The sequence below is a fragment of the Pseudogymnoascus verrucosus genome (assembly GCF_001662655.1).
Source record: "Pseudogymnoascus verrucosus strain UAMH 10579 unplaced genomic scaffold scaffold_79, whole genome shotgun sequence".
Classification (NCBI taxonomy): domain Eukaryota; kingdom Fungi; phylum Ascomycota; class Leotiomycetes; order Thelebolales; family Thelebolaceae; genus Pseudogymnoascus; species Pseudogymnoascus verrucosus.
In genome coordinates, this window is record NW_017263730.1 from 19,375 (window position 1) to 37,158 (window position 17,784).

Consider the following 17,784-nt stretch of genomic DNA (forward strand, 5'->3'; position numbering starts at 1 on the left):
TTCCTTCTTTTTTCTTTTTTTCTCACGCAATATCAACTGCCGGGTGGTGGCCATGAATAGCACGTTCCTTACAGTAGTACCTTAGTGAATGGAACACGATAGCCTCGTACCCATAATATGCAAGCCGAACCCATTGTTGCTATTATTACCATTATCGGACATTTTGCCCCTCTGTGACGTTTTGTTTGAGAAGAAGTTTGATCCCCCAGCCCACCGGCACCCACCAAACCCAACCAACCAACCTAACGGCGGCGGCCGCAGCCTCGCTAAACCCAATCTGACCCCTGGCCCTGCTCACAACACCACCACCATGACGAGGCTCTTGCTTCGCAACTACCCGTATCGTATACCCGCCGCCAAACCTACCCGCCCAGCCGCCGCAACGAGGCTGGACCTGACGCAAACGTAGCAAAGACGAGAGAAACGTCCCAAACGGGCACCAGAAGAACCACCCATCACAGCTCTGCTCGCGAACGTCGCGCGTGCCTTGCCTCAAACGTATATTTCCTTTTTTCGACACCCCCGGCCGGTAAACAACAGGCAGCAGCAGGAGCAAACAGACGCCCCAGCCTTCCCCGCGCCCACCCCCCACCACCATCCATCGGCGGACGACACACCACATCCTCCCCGCTCCCCCTCGGGCCGCCCTCTCCCATCGCAGCGATGTCGACGTCCTCGTCGCGCTCGGCGCGGGGCTCCACGACGCGCCGGCTACCGCGCAACATGAATGGCTCCCTCTCCGACCGCCTCTCGCGCACCGTCTCGCGCTTCATGCCAAAGGTGGTGACGTACAACGAGAGCTACACGTACGCGCTGCGCGCGGCCTTCCTGCACCACCTGCTGCAGCCGCGCGCCAAGCGGAAGCAGTACCTTCCTGCGCCGAAGGCGATCAGCCACCGGGCGTCGACGGTTGGGGATCTGGTGAAGGACTTGTCTGGGGTTGGCTCGGCGAAAAGCGCGAAGCTGCCGCATGGGTTTATGGGGCCGTTGGAGAAGAGAATGACGGGCGTGCTGATGATGAAGGAGCGCTTGCCGGGGTATAATGATCCAGCGGTTAAGAGGAGCTTTGCGGAGGCGTATACGGCGTTCACGGAGACGACGTTTAGGAGGCGTATGGAGCAGGAGAGGCGTGTGGAGGATTTGGTGTTGATATTTTATTCGAATGCGGTGAAGTCGCTGCAGAAGGGGAAGCCGCCGGGGGATGACTCGTGGAAGAATCTGCTGGATCGACATGTGGCGCTGTTTCTGAGGCTGCTGAGCAATACGATGAAGGATCATGGTTATGATAAGGATAGGCCAGAGCTGATGAGTCGGCTGGCGACGCTAGAGAAGAAGCTCCTGACGGACGATCAGGACTTGTCGTCTGGTGCGGGCCCTAGCGATTCATATATTGAGGTTGTCAACCCGATCAGCTACGATGTGAAGGATATGCCGATGGTGCTGGTTGTGGGACGCATATTCGGGATGAGGAACTCGCAGGTGCAGTCTGATATCGATGCGAATAAGAAGTTCTGGACGGAGGAGGTGGCCCTGACAGAGCTGAAGTCGTACCAACAGTGTATCAACTCGCAGTCGGCGCGCGTCCTCTCCTCGAATGACTTCGATGTCGATGAGGGGTACCAGGCGTGGAAGAAGGCGGAGAGTCATGACCTGTCGCAGCTGATGCTGGATATATTACACGTTAAGCCTGAATTGGCCAAATCATCTTCGGCGAGTACTAAGCCTGCCGCTCCACCGACAACTGGGCCCAACAAGCCGCTACCTACTATTATACCAGTGCAACCGGATGCCGATTATTACAATACTATTTCAAGCCCGACAGAGCGCACATCTCTGTCATCATTCAGCCAGACGCAACCTGCAGATATGAGCGGCCTGTCATTGAGCGATGAACCGTCTACCCGGCTGTATCTCGAAGAAGTCAGCTTCGTGTATATCCCTCCAGACCCACGGGCATACTACAGATCCATACTCATGCACGCGGCTACATTCGATCAACTACATACAGAACACAATGCAGAGAGCGGCGCCCCAGCCCCACCTCTGAGCATGCAATCCCTCGAACTCCTCACCGAGCTCGCGATTAGATGGCGCGTTCCGCAGTTCTCCCGGCTGATCCTCTACCTCGACGTCTCGGTGCAGCGCTTCAAGGACCGGGAAATCGGGCTCGAGGAGCTCGATGCGGCGTTTGAGATGATTAAGAACCCACCCGCTGAGACCAAGAAGTCTAGCACGCTTGCACATGCGGGTGGATTGCAGTCCATCGACCGCTCGCACTGGACTATCAATGACATGGCGCTATATCGGCATACGCTTGTCAGTGTCCACGATTCACTGCTGCGGGATCTGTATGACGTACTGCAGCACTGCTATGACTCGAAGCCGCCGTCAGTTGGACCGGTAATGGTGATTCTGGAGAGCCATATTTATAATGACGAGTGCTTCCAGCAGAGCCCGGAGCAGGTACAGGATTATAGCGAGCAGCTGGATAGGGGGTTAAGAGAGAAAGCAGCAGCGGTTTACCGAGGATACCTCGAGGCGGAGGTGCCTCAAAACCAGGAGGAATGGCAGTTCTACCACGTCGTGCAGCTAGGCAAGTCGGTGGTGAAGCTGTGCACTCGGATCCAGAAGCGGTACAAGAAGAACCCCGAGTTCATGGGCGTGAACCCGCTGACGGTTCTGGTGGAGACGATGTTCCCGAGCTTCGAGAACGACGCGGCGGACCTGATCCAGCGGATCATGAACGTAGCCCACGCGAATAACTCCGAGGTCGACCTCGAGGACGGCTTCGCGCTGTACAAGGAGCTCGTGGAGATCCGGCGCATCCACCAGCAGGCGCTGCCAGACGTGCCGTTCGCGTTCCACATTGAGGACGCGCTGGCGGACTTTGTGTGGCGCTGGATCAACGTGGCGGACGAGAAGATGGTGGATCTCGTCGACCAGGCGATCCTTCACGACAAGTTCGAGGTGCGTTCGGAGAACCCGACCGATAATGAGCGACACAGCGTGTCGGCCATCGATGTCTTCCGGCTGTTCAACGAGACGACGGACCAGATCTTCCAGCTCAACTGGGACGACGACGTGCACCACGCCAAGTTCATGACTGCGCTGTCGAAGTCATTCGGGGTGGGGCTAGCGCGATACTGCGAAGCTGTCGAGGAGCGCTTCACCAAGGAAATGAACCGGCTGACTCCGGAGCAGGAGGCGGCGGCTAAGCAGTCCAAGCAGGACCGGTGGATGCAGCTCGCCAAGGACGCGTGGAACAACAAGGAGAAGATGGAGCCGTTCCAGTTCCACCCGCAGTCGCTGGTGAAGCTGAATAACATCGAGTTCGCCGTGCAGCAGCTCGATAAGCTCGAGAAGATGATGAATGTCGATGCGTGCGCTGAGGTGCTACAGCGGAATATCACGCCTAAGGAGCAGCAGCAGATGCGGAAGCCAAATAAATACGTCTTCACCGTCAAGATTGTGGAGGGCGAGGATCTCAAGGCTTGTGACACGAATGGCCTCAGCGACCCGTACGTCATCCTCGGCGACGAGTTCAAGAAGCGCTTGATGAAGACGCGGGTCGTGCCTAAGAACCTCAACCCGCGCTGGGACGAGTCAATCGACATCATCGTGTCTGGCCCCGTCAACATCGTCGCGACGATCTGGGACTTCGACACCTTCGGCGATGATGACCTGATGGGTCGCACGTCGCTCAAACTCGACCCGTCGCATTTCTCGGACTACCTTCCTAAGGAGTGCTGGCTCAACCTTGACACTCAGGGGAAACTGCTCCTCCGTATCGGTATGGAGGGCGAGCGCGACGATATTCAGTTCTACTTCGGTAAGGCCTTCCGACTCCTCAAGCGCACCGAGCGTGATATGATTCGGAAGATCACCGATAAGGTAAGCCCTCCCCTCCCCTCTTTTCCCCTCTTTGTTACCCCCGCTAACCCACCCCAGCTCTCAACCTACATCAACCTCTCCCTCTCCCCCGACGCCCTGCGCTCCCTCCTCTCCCGCGGCATCTCCATAACCAGCATGTGGAAGACCCGGCAATCCCTCCCCCCCCCCCTCCTCCCCATCGACATCGAAAACGCCCTAAAGCCCCTCTTCACCTACTTCGACGACAACTTCGCTATCATGCAGCAAACCCTCACCACGGCGTCCATGATCGCCGTCATGACGCGGCTGTGGAAGGAAGTCCTCCTCGCCATCGAGGCGCTGCTCATCCCGCCGCTGAGCGATAAACCGAGTCCGCAGAAGGCGCTGAGTAGGCAGGAGGCGGATACGGTGTTTATGTGGCTTGAGCTGCTGAGGGCTTTCTTTAATGCGAGGGATGAGGAGACGGGGGAGGCGATGGGGGTGCCGGATGATGTGTTGAAGAATGCGAAGTATCATGAACTCAAACAACTGGCGTTCTTCTATTTCGACCCTACGGATTCGCTTATTAAGACGTCGGAGCGCATGGCGTCTGCCACAGCAGCTCGAGCCTTGGCACAACGAACATCCCTCTCCCTGCCGCCGGGGAGTCTGGGACCGTCGCTAGGTGTTGGGTTAGGGAGCGCTACGTCTTTGCGTCGGGGGAAGAGTATCATGTTGTCTAGGAACCTAGGCACGATGCGCCAGGCGAAAGAGGAGAAGAGGAGAGAGGCACAGGCGGATCCGAGTGATGACGTTATCCTAAGGATTCTACGGATGAGACATGAGGGCGTCGCCGTGGCGTATCTGAGGGATCGGAGTAGGCAGAGGGAACGCTTAGCGGCAGCGGCGGCGGCGGAGTCGATTGTGAGGCAGAGTCTGGGGGGTGGGGGGAGGTTTGGGGGGGGGAATTTGCCGAGGAGGTAGGGGGTAATAGGGGGGGAAGGGATGGGGCGTTTGATTGTTGGGTCAGATGGAAATGTTTAGGGGTCTCATTGCTTGCGGGTTGTCTAGGTGGGGGGGTTGCGGCGATACCATTGCTCTTTTTTCTTGTGTTCCTTACGGGATGGATGGATGATTAGGAAGGGCCAACGACGTGTGTGCAGCGAGCGTTAAGCGTGGGTTATAGCTAGCGACTGAACTGAGGTTATTACAATTAGGTAGACGGATGAATGAATGGATGATGTTGAATCTATCAATAACGCGGTCTAGATATTTATTTCATTTCTCCTCCGTTGTCGAAGCTGAAATATCGACGCCTCCTACCTCTTTAGCTAATATATAGCCTCTTAGTTTACCTCCCTCCCTGACAAAACATTTATATTCACATTTACCTCCCTCAAACCCCCATCTCCCATCCCCACACTACAGCCTCATCCTCCCCTCCTCAACCCCCCCTGAACCTACACCACACCGTGCACACCACAGCACGCACCACCAAAAAACCTACCGCTGCCTCGGCTGAAAACGAGCGTCCGTACTCGCGCGCTAGATCCCTCATTACGGGCACGGGGGCTCAGCACTTAGCCGTCTGTTCGTTTGGTCTACAGCATAGTGTTGGTCGTGTTGGTTGGAGGGAGTGGGGGGTTGGATTGGAGTGAGAGTGAGAGTGGTGAAGTGAGAGGTCACGTCCAACATGACCTCCCTCCCCTTACTTACTGTATGATATGGATGGTTACCTACCAGCCTTGTGTATGGGATTCCTGGTGACCACCTACCATCACCACACGTCCTCCTTGCCTCCCACCACGCCAACCACCAACACCAACAGCCGCCTATCCCTACCCTACCCTACCGCCGTCCCCCGTACCCTGCCTCCCAACCGTCCCCCGTACCCTCTCCTCCACACCACGCCTCTCTCCCCAGCACCACCCCCCCTGTCCCTTTCCACCCGTTCCAACCCACACCACGCACCAACCCTCATTAGGCAAGCCTAAGCCACTTCCAACCCACTAACTCCAATTAGGCAAGCCCACGCCCCATCCCACGCACCACACCTCTCTCGTCCTAGCACACTTAAAAGGGTTTAGATAGTCTTGGAGGGGCATAGCAAGCCTTGGAACGGGACTAGGGGGGGAAGAAGGCGGGCTTTGTGGTGTGGGGAACTGACGTCATGACGGTGGAGGGTTGGGGTGGATGGATGGGGGATAGTGCGTGCGTTGGGTAGAGTGGGTAGGGTAGGGGAGGGCGGGTGTGGTGGTGGACCCCTGGCTGGTGGTGGTGGGAGGAGGGATGGATGAGGGTTTTTCTTGGAGGGGGAGGAGGAAGGGCGGTGGGAGGCTGGAGAAGGGAGGAAGGAAGGGGGGAGGCGGTATATGGGAGTGAGGGGGTGGGAGGAGAGTGTATGGGTGTAGGAATGGTATACTGATATACAAAACTCCACGCGCAGAAACTGGTTATATGTAGAGAGAATACACTCACCCCATCACAGTCCACAGAGAACAAAGTATATACACCACACACACCCACCCCCCTTGCCTCTGCCACGAGTACCGTATCCCGTACCCCCCATCCCTAATCCAGTAATCACCCCTGCCCAGCCGGTGCGCGATTCAAGCTGTTCTTTGTCTTGTCTGTGCCGAGTGTGTGCTGTGCTACTGTGCTAAGAGAGTTGATTTGGCGCCTTCCATTTTTTTTGGCCCCTTTGCCGCCGTATCCACTGAGCGTGTGTGTATCTACATATCTACGCTACGGTATTCTACGGTGGATGTTTATTGGAAGTACTGTATAGTACGGCGTGGTGGTGTGTTTCGAAAGTGAGCGGGAAGGTGCATGGATGGACGGTTTGCCCGTTCTGGGTTAAAATAAGGGTCTACTGGTGTGTATGGATGTCGACAGTAGTTGCCTTCGTCTTACCGGATTAGGGGGGTTGTAGGAGGAGGGGAGGGTAGACTAGAGTACGGCTGTGGAATGGGAATGTGTAGGCGGCAGAAGCAGCAGGCAGGCAGACATCGCCTATGCACCACGCGGATGGAGATGTGATGTAGCTGCATGTGTGTGTGTATCAGATGGATGGTGCATGTACATATATAGTATTGCATACTCGTACTCGAGAGTAGCCTTCCTGTCTCCGCCTTGTAAAGAGACAGTATACGGAGTATGATTTTCGTATAGTAGTAGAAGAGAGTCAGTTGCATGCTACACCGTAGTTGAGTCCTAAGGCAATAACCAAGTTAGTTGGCAAGAGTACAGTTGAATCCTAAGGCAACAACAGACGTTAAATCACTTCATCCCATCTTTTCACCAGTATGCGATGTTCGTATTGTAGAGAGTTAGGTAGTTAAGTCCTGAGCTATAAGGCAACACCACCTAAATCATTTCATCCCATCTTTTTCATCTACCCACACCCACCACACCGACCAGCCACACACCACAGCCGCCTCCTCGTACCCGTCTAACCGTCTACCCGTCAAACCCTACCCATCCCATCATCCTATCCCATCCCTAAAGAAAAACCCTGCCCGTTCCCACTCGGCCCTACCGCCGTACCGTACTTTGAGCCTTCCGTAGTGGCTTAGTGCTTAGTTTAGTGGTGCAGTTAGTGTTTTTTTACTGTGGTTGATAATTCGCATCACTGCAGTTTAGCGCACTGTTAGCCTGCTGTGTCTACCCTAATTCACTGTACGGGGTCCTTTTTGCGCCAAAACTTCACCGAGGGCGGAGGGAACAGGTGTACTCGTTACTCGCTGTATAGGACACTTCAACACCACAGTCCGGAGTTTACAGCCCAGCGTCAATCAATCCTCCCATACACTGCACAGTACTGTACACTCCTCCTGTACGGTACTCTATACACTGTACATCAACCAGTACCTTTTTCATGGCACCACAGCATTGGCGCCATCGCGAACAGAGACGACCCTTCAAGCTGGCCGAGTAGACTTGAGGATATTCACAATACCCCCCCGTCTACACCAGCCTCAGATAGACCCTGTCTCTGTGTCTGTGCTGCGCTGTGCTATACTGTGTTTCCGTTGTGTTGCCCTGCCTTGGCTTGGGGAACTTTGTTGCCTCCAATTCCCACTCTCCCCTTCGCCAAACAGGCCTGGTCTGCCGCCCGTCCCCCCACCCCCGATTCGGAAAAGGGCATTTCCTCCCGGCAGCCTTGACGACCACCGGCTCGCGTTCCCTTTGTACAATTCACCCTGCCACAACCGGTGCGCACGCCTGAACACCAGGTGTCCACGACGACGACCCCACGAAGAAGACGAAGAAGAAGAAGAAGAAGACGACCGACCGACGCAGAGACGACGAATCGGCTGCTTTCTTCGCCTCTTGCCATCTACCACCATCGACTAGGCTTGGGCTTCTTCGATCGAACTTGTCGATACCAACAACTCGAAAAAGAGAGAGAGAGACTGAGAGAGACCGTAGGGGCCCCTGCTTCCCTGAGGCGAGTGAGCCGGGCGCGGGTACTGACATTCGAGGTGCAGGGTAGAAATACTTGGAACCATCGATCTCCTACGAACAGAGCGGCAAAGGTCGGAAAGACGAACGACTCTCCAAAAAGTACCATCGCGAAAACAAAGAAACATCTCCCCCCCCGACAGACAACCATATCACTGCAAATTTTGCATCATCGCCTAGCCTTTGTGGCAGGCCATCCATCGTTCGGACATCATGACCGACGATGCGGCACTTGCTGCTGCGACCGCCTACATTCAAAGCCTGGCCACCTCGCCCACAGGTCTTTCAGCCTTGAAAGCATCCCGTAAAGATGCAGACACTAATGGCATTGAAGAGATCCACCTGCCTGGCTCGTCAACGCCGGCCAAGCACGCCCTGGAGCGCGAGCTGACGTCGCTCGCCAAGCGGGTGCGCTTCCTGGAGTCCAACGCCGCCGCGTCCTCAAAGGACCACCTCATGCCCGATACCCCTAATGATAGCATCGACTCCTCCCCCGCCGATGACATTATCCCGACGGCTTCGACGAGCGCCGCGCGCGAGAAGATCGTGTCGACGCTGCTGGCGTCGCGGGAGAGCCCGGCGGGGCAAAGCACAGTCACCTACACCAAGCTGAGCAGCGAGCAGCTGGAGGCGCTGCGCGAGCACGTTGACCACCAGTCTGGGCAGCTCGAGAGCCAGAAGCTCGAGCTTGCCAGCGTCAACGCACAGCTGTTGAGGCAGAAGCAGCTGCAGGAGAAGGCGCTCAAGGCCGTTGAGGTCGAGCGCGTCAATGCCCTCGAGCGCGAGCTCAAGAAGCATCAGCAGGCCAATGAGGCTTTCCAGAAGGCGTTGCGGGAGATTGGAGAGATTGTTACGGCGGTTGCGAGGGGTGACCTGAGCAAGAAGGTGCAGATTCACTCGGTGGAGATGGACCCTGAAATCACAACGTTCAAGCGCACTATCAACACTATGATGGACCAGCTGCAGGTCTTCTCCAGCGAGGTGTCTCGTGTGGCGAGGGAGGTCGGAACGGAGGGTATGCTTGGTGGACAGGCGCAGATTAGCGGCGTGGACGGGACGTGGAAGGAGCTGACGAAGAATGTCAACGTTATGGCGCAGAATCTTACGGATCAAGTGCGTGAGATTGCCGCGGTCACGACGGCTGTCGCGCATGGAGATCTTACGCAGAAGATTGAGAGGCCCGCGCAGGGAGAGATCTTACAGCTACAGCAGACTATCAATACCATGGTGGATCAACTCAGGACGTTCGCAGCAGAGGTTACTCGCGTCGCGCGCGATGTCGGCACGGAGGGTATTCTCGGCGGGCAGGCAGAGATCGAGGGCGTCAAGGGCATGTGGAATACGCTGACGGTTAATGTGAACGCCATGGCGAACAATCTCACGACGCAGGTGCGCGATATTGCAATGGTTACGACGGCTGTCGCCAAGGGTGATCTCACGCAGAAGGTGCAGGCCGAGTGTAAGGGTGAGATTTTCGAGCTCAAGTCTACGATAAATTCCATGGTGGACCAGCTGCAGCAGTTCGCGCGGGAAGTCACGAAGATTGCGAGAGAGGTCGGAACAGAGGGTAGGCTAGGTGGGCAGGCTACCGTGCATGATGTCGAGGGCACGTGGAGGGACCTCACCGAAAACGTGAACGGAATGGCCATGAACCTGACGACGCAGGTGAGAGAGATTGCAAAGGTCACGACTGCCGTCGCCAAGGGCGACCTGACGGAGAAGATCGGCGTCGAGGTCAGGGGAGAGATTCTGGATCTGAAGATTACTATCAATACCATGGTGGACAAGCTGAGTATATTCGCCTTCGAGGTGAGCAAGGTGGCGCGAGAGGTCGGCACGGATGGTACGCTGGGCGGCCAGGCCAAGGTCGAGAATGTGGAGGGCAAGTGGAAGGACCTCACCGAGAACGTCAACACCATGGCGTCGAATTTAACGTCGCAGGTGAGAGGTATTTCGACCGTTACGCAGGCTATCGCGAACGGCGACATGAGCCAGAAGATTGAGGTCGAGGCCGCGGGAGAGATCCTGGTGCTCCGTGAGACGATAAATAACATGGTCGACCGTCTGTCGATCTTCAGTAACGAGATCCAGCGCGTGGCGAAGGATGTCGGTGTTGACGGCAAGATGGGCGGTCAGGCAGATGTGGCGGGCATCGGCGGAAGGTGGAAGGAGATTACAACGGATGTCAACACCATGGCTATGAACTTGACGGCGCAGGTGAGAGCCTTTGGCGACATCACGAACGCGGCGACGGATGGCGACTTCACGAAGTTGATCACGGTCGAGGCGTCGGGTGAGATGGACGAGCTGAAGCGCAAGATCAACCAGATGGTGTTTAACCTGAGAGAATCGATTCAGAGGAACACGGCTGCCAGGGAGGCGGCCGAGATGGCCAATAGGACCAAGTCCGAGTTCTTGGCCAATATGTCCCACGAGATCCGAACGCCCATGAACGGTATCATCGGTATGACGCAGCTTACGCTTGACACGGACCTTACGCAGTATCAGCGTGAGATGTTGAACATTGTGCACAACCTTGCTAACAGTCTGCTCACAATCATCGATGACATCCTCGATTTGTCGAAGATCGAGGCGAACCGCATGGTGATGGAGGAGATCCCATACTCGGTGCGAAGCATCGTGTTCAATGCGCTCAAGACGCTCGCCGTCAAGGCCAACGAGAAGTTCCTCGACCTGACCTACCGCGTCGACAGCTCGGTGCCTGATCACGTCGTCGGAGACTCGTTCCGTCTGCGCCAGGTCATCCTGAACTTGGTCGGTAACGCCATCAAGTTCACCGAGAACGGCGAGGTCAGCCTGACGATCCGCAAGGCAGACCAGGATAACTGCGAGCACAACGAGTACGCCATCGAGTTCTCGGTGTCGGACACGGGTATCGGTATCCAGGCCGACAAGCTGGATCTTATCTTCGACACGTTCCAGCAGGCTGATGGATCGATGACGCGTAAGTTCGGTGGTACGGGACTGGGTCTGTCGATTTCGAAGCGCCTCGTTAACCTGATGCGTGGTGACGTGTGGGTTAAGAGCACGTACGGCAAGGGCAGTTCCTTCTTCTTCACGTGCACGGTGCGCCTGGCTACGTCGGACATCAGCTTCATCGAGAAGGCGCTCAAGCCGTATCAAGGCCACCAGGTGCTGTTCATCGACAAGGGCGAGACGGGACACGGCAAGGAGATCAGTTCCATGTTGTCGCAGATTGGTCTCGAGCCTGTGGTTGTGGAGTCGGATAGCCACTCGGACCTCATGCAGGCGGGCCGCCCGGCCAACCACCCATCCAACTACGACGTCGTCATCGTCGACTCTATCGAGACTGGCCGCAGACTCAGGTCGATCGATGAGTTCAAGTACATCCCTATTGTGCTACTGGCGCCTGTCGTGCATGTTAGCCTCAAGTCGGCTTTGGATCTGGGTATCACGTCGTACATGACGACGCCTTGCCAGACCATCGATTTGGGTAATGGTATGATTCCTGCGCTGGAGAACCGTGCGATGCCGTCGTTGGCGGATAATACGAAGAGCTTCGATATTCTGTTGGCTGAAGACAATGTTGTCAACCAACGGTTGGCGGTCAAGATCCTCGAGAAATACCATCACGTCGTGACGGTGGTGGGTAATGGACTTGAGGCGCTTGAGGCCATCAAGCTGAAGAGATACGATTGCATCCTTATGGATGTGCAGATGCCTATTATGGTATGTCCTCTCTAACCCCTCCCCCTTTCCATCCCATCCACCCTGGCAAAAAAACGATCCCCACCCCCCTCCCCACCCACCACGAAAAACTAACCCTAACCTTCTCCCCAGGGCGGCTTCGAAGCCACCGCCAAGATCCGCGAATACGAATACAACATCGGCACCACGCGCACCCCCATCATCGCCCTAACCGCGCACGCCATGCTCGGCGACCGCGAAAAGTGCATCCAAGCCCAAATGGACGAATACCTCTCCAAACCCCTCAAGCAAAACCACCTCATCCAAACGATCCTCAAATGCGCCACCCTCGGCGGTCAGCTCCTCGAGAAGGGCCGCGAACCCCGCCAATCCACCAAAGAAGAGAAACCTACCAAGATCGGGCCGCCCGTCAAGGCGCCGCAGCCACTGAGCCCGCTCAGCCCCGGGGCCAAGAAGAAGGCGGAGATCAAGTCGGGGGGGAAGGGGAATATTCCCCTCGAAAACGGGGGGAGGTCAGCGCGCTCGCCGGCTGCGGCTGGTGCGAGCGCGAGCCCGGGACCGGGGAAGGGGGAGGAGGGAAGTCCGGCGAAGGAGGGTGATGATCCGCTTGCGAGGGTGAGTAGCGTTGCCGTTCGCCCCGCCGTGGCTGCCGCAGCTGCCAACGATCGCCGCCGCCGGGAGACGGACGCGGCGGCTCCGTCGGAGGCTGCGTCGGCTGCGAAGAAGAGGAAGGTTGGCTAATCTCTTGGGGTTGTTTTCTTGTAGTTGTTGATGCGCGCGCATGGTAGTTGAAAGATGAAAAACTTGAAAACTGAACCCCTCTTTTGTTTTGGAAAAGGGGGGGGGGATGTTCTTTTTCTTGTTCTTTCTGGTTCGAGCGATTATTTTTCTACGAGCGAACGATACGAGACAACTTGTTATGGTGGGGGGAGGGGCGTTTTTATTCGAGACGAGGATGGGGAGGTTGATGGGGAGCAGGGCGTGCGTGCATGTCATCTGCGGGCGTTTTTTTGTTTGTCGAATTTTCTGGCGGGGAAGGGATGGGGTGCGTGTTTGGTTTTTGAACCCCTTTCGAACAGGGGATATGGGAATGAAACGTTATGGGGTGGGCGGGGACTGGCTACGGGGGTGGGGGGGTCTTTCACGCTTGCTATATTTCCCTGTGGTTATTTTTTGTTTGGTGTTAATGTTTTTTTGAACGAGTTTTTGTGCTGTTTGTTTGAGTGTTGTTCTTGCGTTGATGTTTGTTGTTTTTGTTGTTGTTGCTATTTTTGGATGATGAGGTAATCTAGGGGATGGATGGATGAGGGATGGATTATATACCTGATATTAGTTGTGGTTGGCTCGTCTGAAGTGGGGAGGGGGTGGTTGGGATGAGATGAGATGAGATTGGGGATGTGGCATCTGCTTTTCCTAGCTTGATGGTTCAAGAGGCTTTATGGCTCTGCGACGGGGAAGGGGCAGACAGATTATTGTACGGATTATTATGGGTTATATGGGTATATGGATGGATAGGGAATATTGAAATCGTTCCGACTACTTTCTTTTCTTTCTTCCATCCCCCTTTTCATTGTTGTGAAGCTCGTTCGTATCTTTCTCGTACTGTTTATCTAGAAGAGCGTGCGCGTATACGATCTCACTGCTTCCTTATCTCCACCCACCCACCACCAGCCAGTCAGTCAGTCAGTGTCAGTCAATCAGCCAGCTCTATATAACCCCCCCCCTCACCCTCCTCGTCTCATACCCCATAAGTGCTTATAGTGCGTGCTCGAATCTTCCAAACGCCATTTCCCCCGCCCCACTCCGCTCGTCCTCCCAAGACGTGTCAAGACGTGTCACTGCCAATCCCACACACACGGACAAAATCACGGCTCTTCCCTAACACCGACAAAAAAAAACGTGCTCACGTAAGACACCCTGCGAAAATCTCAAGCTAACCAGATCTGCGCTATTACGGCGTCTACAAGGTTTTCGGCGTGAGTAATACTCGGGAAGTTCCGAAGAAAGCTACCACCGACAGACAGCTTTCGGAAGTTATTTAAACGTCCGGTGGTGGGTGCGCAAAGTCCACAAAGTCCGAAACCACCACCCACCCACCCAACTGATTTAACCTTTTGACTGCTGGCAGGTAGACAAGCATTGCTTGTCTGCTACTTAAGTCCGACGGGGCGGGTTTTAGAGGGGCTGTTGTGACAAAGCTTATTAATACCATGGACGATCTCTGTTGACGCGATTCGGTATCAGCCGGTGGTTGGTTGATGTGGGTGGCGGATTTAAGGAGTACCTGGGTTTTGGCACAGCGAACTGGCGTGTGTGGTGGGTTTAAGGCTTACTTACTACGTCAGCCGCCATGTCCGCCGAGTCGGCGGTGGTGGTGTTTGTTATCAGATATCCATAATTAATCTCACCGCGTATACCAACCAGCGCGCGAGGTTTGACAGTAAGTATGTAAGCTGACCGGAGATGGAAGATAGGTTAGGTCCGATGGGTGTTTGGGATTGAATAATCCAAGACCCACGCTGGGGTTCATATTTCCTTTAATACCTCCCGTGAGATTGTTGTTTGGGTTGTTTGTAGATACTTCACTTATTCCACGCTCACCATTCCGCTAGTATAGGAACAATACGAAAGAGGATTCTTACTACTCTACTGTGTTAACTGTTTCTTAATAAGGGATTGGGATTGAGCAAGTCGACTAAAGAGAGATATTATAATGGCTGCTCTCAAGGCACACGATGACCTGAGGGCAGACGGTTTGGGGTCGGAGGTTAATACGATTGTGGACAACAACGAGCATTACGCTGAGAAAATGGATGGCGATGCGGAAAACACGGATTTCGAAGCTGAGAAGACAGATGTCGATAGTAGTTCTGGGAATGCAGTCGGAGTTTTACCAGAGGATACCCTCTCACCGAGCGACTACCCTGAGGGCCTCCAATTCTTCTTCATCCTCATTGCTCTCATCCTGTCGATCTTCATGGTTGCGCTGGACTTGGTACGTGTTCCTTCTTTCCTTCCCCCCATTCTCTTTCTTCTGATAACAAGAGTGCGAGTGCTGATATTTTTAATCCTGCAGACTATCGTAGCAACAGCCATCCCAAAGATCACAGATCAATTCCACAGCGTTTCGGAGATTGGATGGTACGGCTCGGCCTTCTTCCTCACTGTAGCTTCATTCACCTCGCCCTGGGGCAAGCTCTTCAAGTACTTCCCCCTCAAGTGGGCATACCTCGTCGCAGTCTTCATCTTCGAATTAGGCAGTCTCATCTGTGGTACGTATCTGCGCATCCCCAAGAGTTGACATACCCCTTAAGCTAACCACCACCTCCAGCCGTCGCCCCAAACAGCACTGCCTTAATCGTCGGACGTGCCATTGCTGGTCTCGGCGCTGCCGGTGTTGCGTCTGGCGCATTCATTCTCGTCGCTTTCCTCGCTCCGCCAGAGAAGCGTCCCGCATATCTAGGTATCATTGGTGCCTCCTACGGTATCTCCGCTGTCATCGGCCCGCTGCTAGGTGGTGTGTTCACCGAGCGCCTTTCGTGGAGATGGTGTTTCTACATGTAAGAACCCTCTCTCTGCTCCCACAACAAGAACGAACAAAGTCCTAACCCCACCCAGTAACCTCCCCGTCGGCGGCGTAGCCGCCGCAATCCTCTTCTTCTTCTTCAAGCTCCCCGCCCACGTCAAGCCCGCCGAAGCGACCTTCCGCGAGAAAATGCTCCAACTCGACCCCACGGGCATAGTCCTCATCCTCTGCGCCGTGATCTGCTACGTCCTCGCCCTGCAATGGGGCGGCGTCTCCCTGCCCTGGAACGACTCCAAAGTCATCGGCCTCTTCGTCGGGTTCGCCCTCCTCATGATCGCCTTCGGTTTCAACGAGTGGTGGTTAGGTGAGCGCGCCATGTTGCCGCCGCGGTTGTTGAAGAATAGGTATATTTGGCAGGGCATGGCGTACTCGTTTACCATCGCGGGGACGTACTTCTTGGTCCTGTATTATTTGCCGATTTACTTCCAGGTCATCGATAATGTGTCGCCTATTCAGAGTGGAGTGAGGAATTTGCCGCTGATTCTGGCGATTACGCTTTCGACTATCATTTCGGGGGTGGGAATTACTGTTACGCGACGCGCGATGCCGTTTATGGCTGTTGCGGGTGTCTTGACGACTATTGGAGTTGGATTGCTTTACACGCTTGATATCGGCACTGGGTCGTCGAAGTGGATTGGATACCAGGTCCTCGCTGGTCTCGGTCTTGGGTTGGGCTTCCAGGTTCCTGTCTCTGCTGCTCAGGCGACTTTGCCGCAGATTGACATCCCCTCTGGATCAGCTATGATTATCTGTAAGTCCCCCAGCGCTCCTCGTTCATAACCTGTATCAGAAGCTCATACTAACACCCCCCAGTCGTCCAAACCATCGGCGGCGCCTTCCTCGTCTCAGCCGGCCAAAGCGCCTTCGTCGCCAAACTCAGCGAATACCTCCTCCAGTCCGACGCAGCCATCAGCCCGGCCAAGGTCATCGCAACGGGCGCGACGGTCATCCGGACAACGTTTACCGCTACGGAGGTGCCGATTATCCTGAGGGCGTACGTGAAGGGTATCCAGACCGCGTTTATTGTGTCGATTGCGTTGGCGGGTGCGTCTACGATTATTGCGTTTGCGGCGAGTTGGGGGACGTTGGAACCGGCGGCGGGAGAGGGGGAGGCGCCGAGGGTGGAGAAGGAGGGGGAGCCGAAGGAGGTGGTGTAGGTGTTGGGGTGGTGGTATGCACGGCGGACTTTTGATTTGTGGAAATAGAATGTAGATGGGATTCGGGAAGACACTCTCCTTATAATATCTTATTAATTTGGCATGGAAGCGGGGTATATACGGGTTTAATAGAATGGAAATGGCATGAGCCGATGATTAGCTATGAGGGACTGCTTTTGAAACATGGGTGTTCTGTTTTCCTTCGAATATTCGGTGGAGGCTGTTTGAAGAAGGAGAAGTTACACGATGAAAAGGAGGGGTTTGTACGGCAGAAGGAAGCCGACAAGAGGGGGACGAGAACAATGGAGACAGAGATAACACGTAAAGGAAGCAAATACCATTCACGGCTAAGTGCCTAAAACAAGGGAAAGGTATTAATGCTCGCAAGGGTTCTCTGGAAATCAACATGGGAAAGTTGAAAACGAGTAATCGGAGAGGTTAATTAAGCTCAAGACAGCCCATAAGGAAGGTCTCATTAGGATCAATCGGAAGTAACGCAGTGAGCTTGCCAAGCCGATTGGTCCATTACGGGGGGTGGTGGTACGAAGATCATGGGAACGGCCAGGGCTACGTTGGGGATGGTACTGGGGGATGGTTGGGCACAGGGGGCATTACTCAGGCACCTGACATTTTCGGACATGCTAGCCGGCGAGGTTTATCAGACTGCCGATCAGAAGTATGGGGTAGGGAGCTTGAGGGATATATGTGCGGAGGAAACTCTCCGTGGTTTATGTATGACTGAGATCGAGGTTTGGGTGTGAGGGAGGTTATACCAGGTCTCTTATGGGAGCGATCCTAGACTGTAGATATTTTATCCGCAAACCGGATCTCTATGCTGAGAAGAGATATTAAATGGAAAACTCGTCAACACATGCTTGCGCCTTATCAGTTCCATTTTTCGTGTCTTATTCGGTCCATATCTGTTGTTTCGTGGTGGAGCGGCTCCGATTTCCCCAGGAAGCAAAAGGTTCAATTTGGAGTCGGCTGGCCTTGCTTGTGTGGCCACGATGCTACGTCGTATAGAGCATGGGTTCAACG

At 55.0% G+C, this 17,784-nt stretch overlaps 3 protein-coding genes across 3 annotated transcripts; all 3 read left to right on the top strand.

Moving 5' to 3' along the window:
- Positions 1-343: 343 nt before the first annotated feature.
- Positions 344-4,833, top strand: VE01_10457 (uncharacterized protein; the record flags this gene model as incomplete). Its single annotated transcript, XM_018279855.2, has 2 exons — positions 344-3,891; positions 3,949-4,833. Exons 1-2 carry the CDS (start codon positions 664-666, stop codon positions 4,831-4,833), a joined length of 4,113 nt encoding a protein of 1,370 aa, XP_018125359.1. The 5' UTR covers positions 344-663.
- A 3,224-nt stretch (positions 4,834-8,057) lies between these two features.
- Positions 8,058-13,111, top strand: NIK1 (histidine kinase osmosensor). Its single transcript, XM_018279856.2, has 4 exons — positions 8,058-8,276; positions 8,340-12,024; positions 12,136-12,618; positions 12,769-13,111. Exons 2-4 carry the CDS (start codon positions 8,527-8,529, stop codon positions 12,793-12,795), a joined length of 4,008 nt encoding a protein of 1,335 aa, XP_018125372.2. The 5' UTR covers positions 8,058-8,276; positions 8,340-8,526; the 3' UTR covers positions 12,796-13,111.
- Positions 13,112-14,581: 1,470 nt separating this feature from the next.
- VE01_10459 (uncharacterized protein) lies at positions 14,582-17,657 on the top strand. Its single transcript, XM_018279857.2, has 5 exons — positions 14,582-14,998; positions 15,080-15,275; positions 15,335-15,563; positions 15,622-16,340; positions 16,403-17,657. The coding sequence occupies exons 1-5, from the start codon at positions 14,717-14,719 to the stop codon at positions 16,744-16,746; spliced, it is 1,770 nt and encodes a 589-aa protein (XP_018125371.1). The 5' UTR covers positions 14,582-14,716; the 3' UTR covers positions 16,747-17,657.
- Positions 17,658-17,784: the final 127 nt, after the last annotated feature.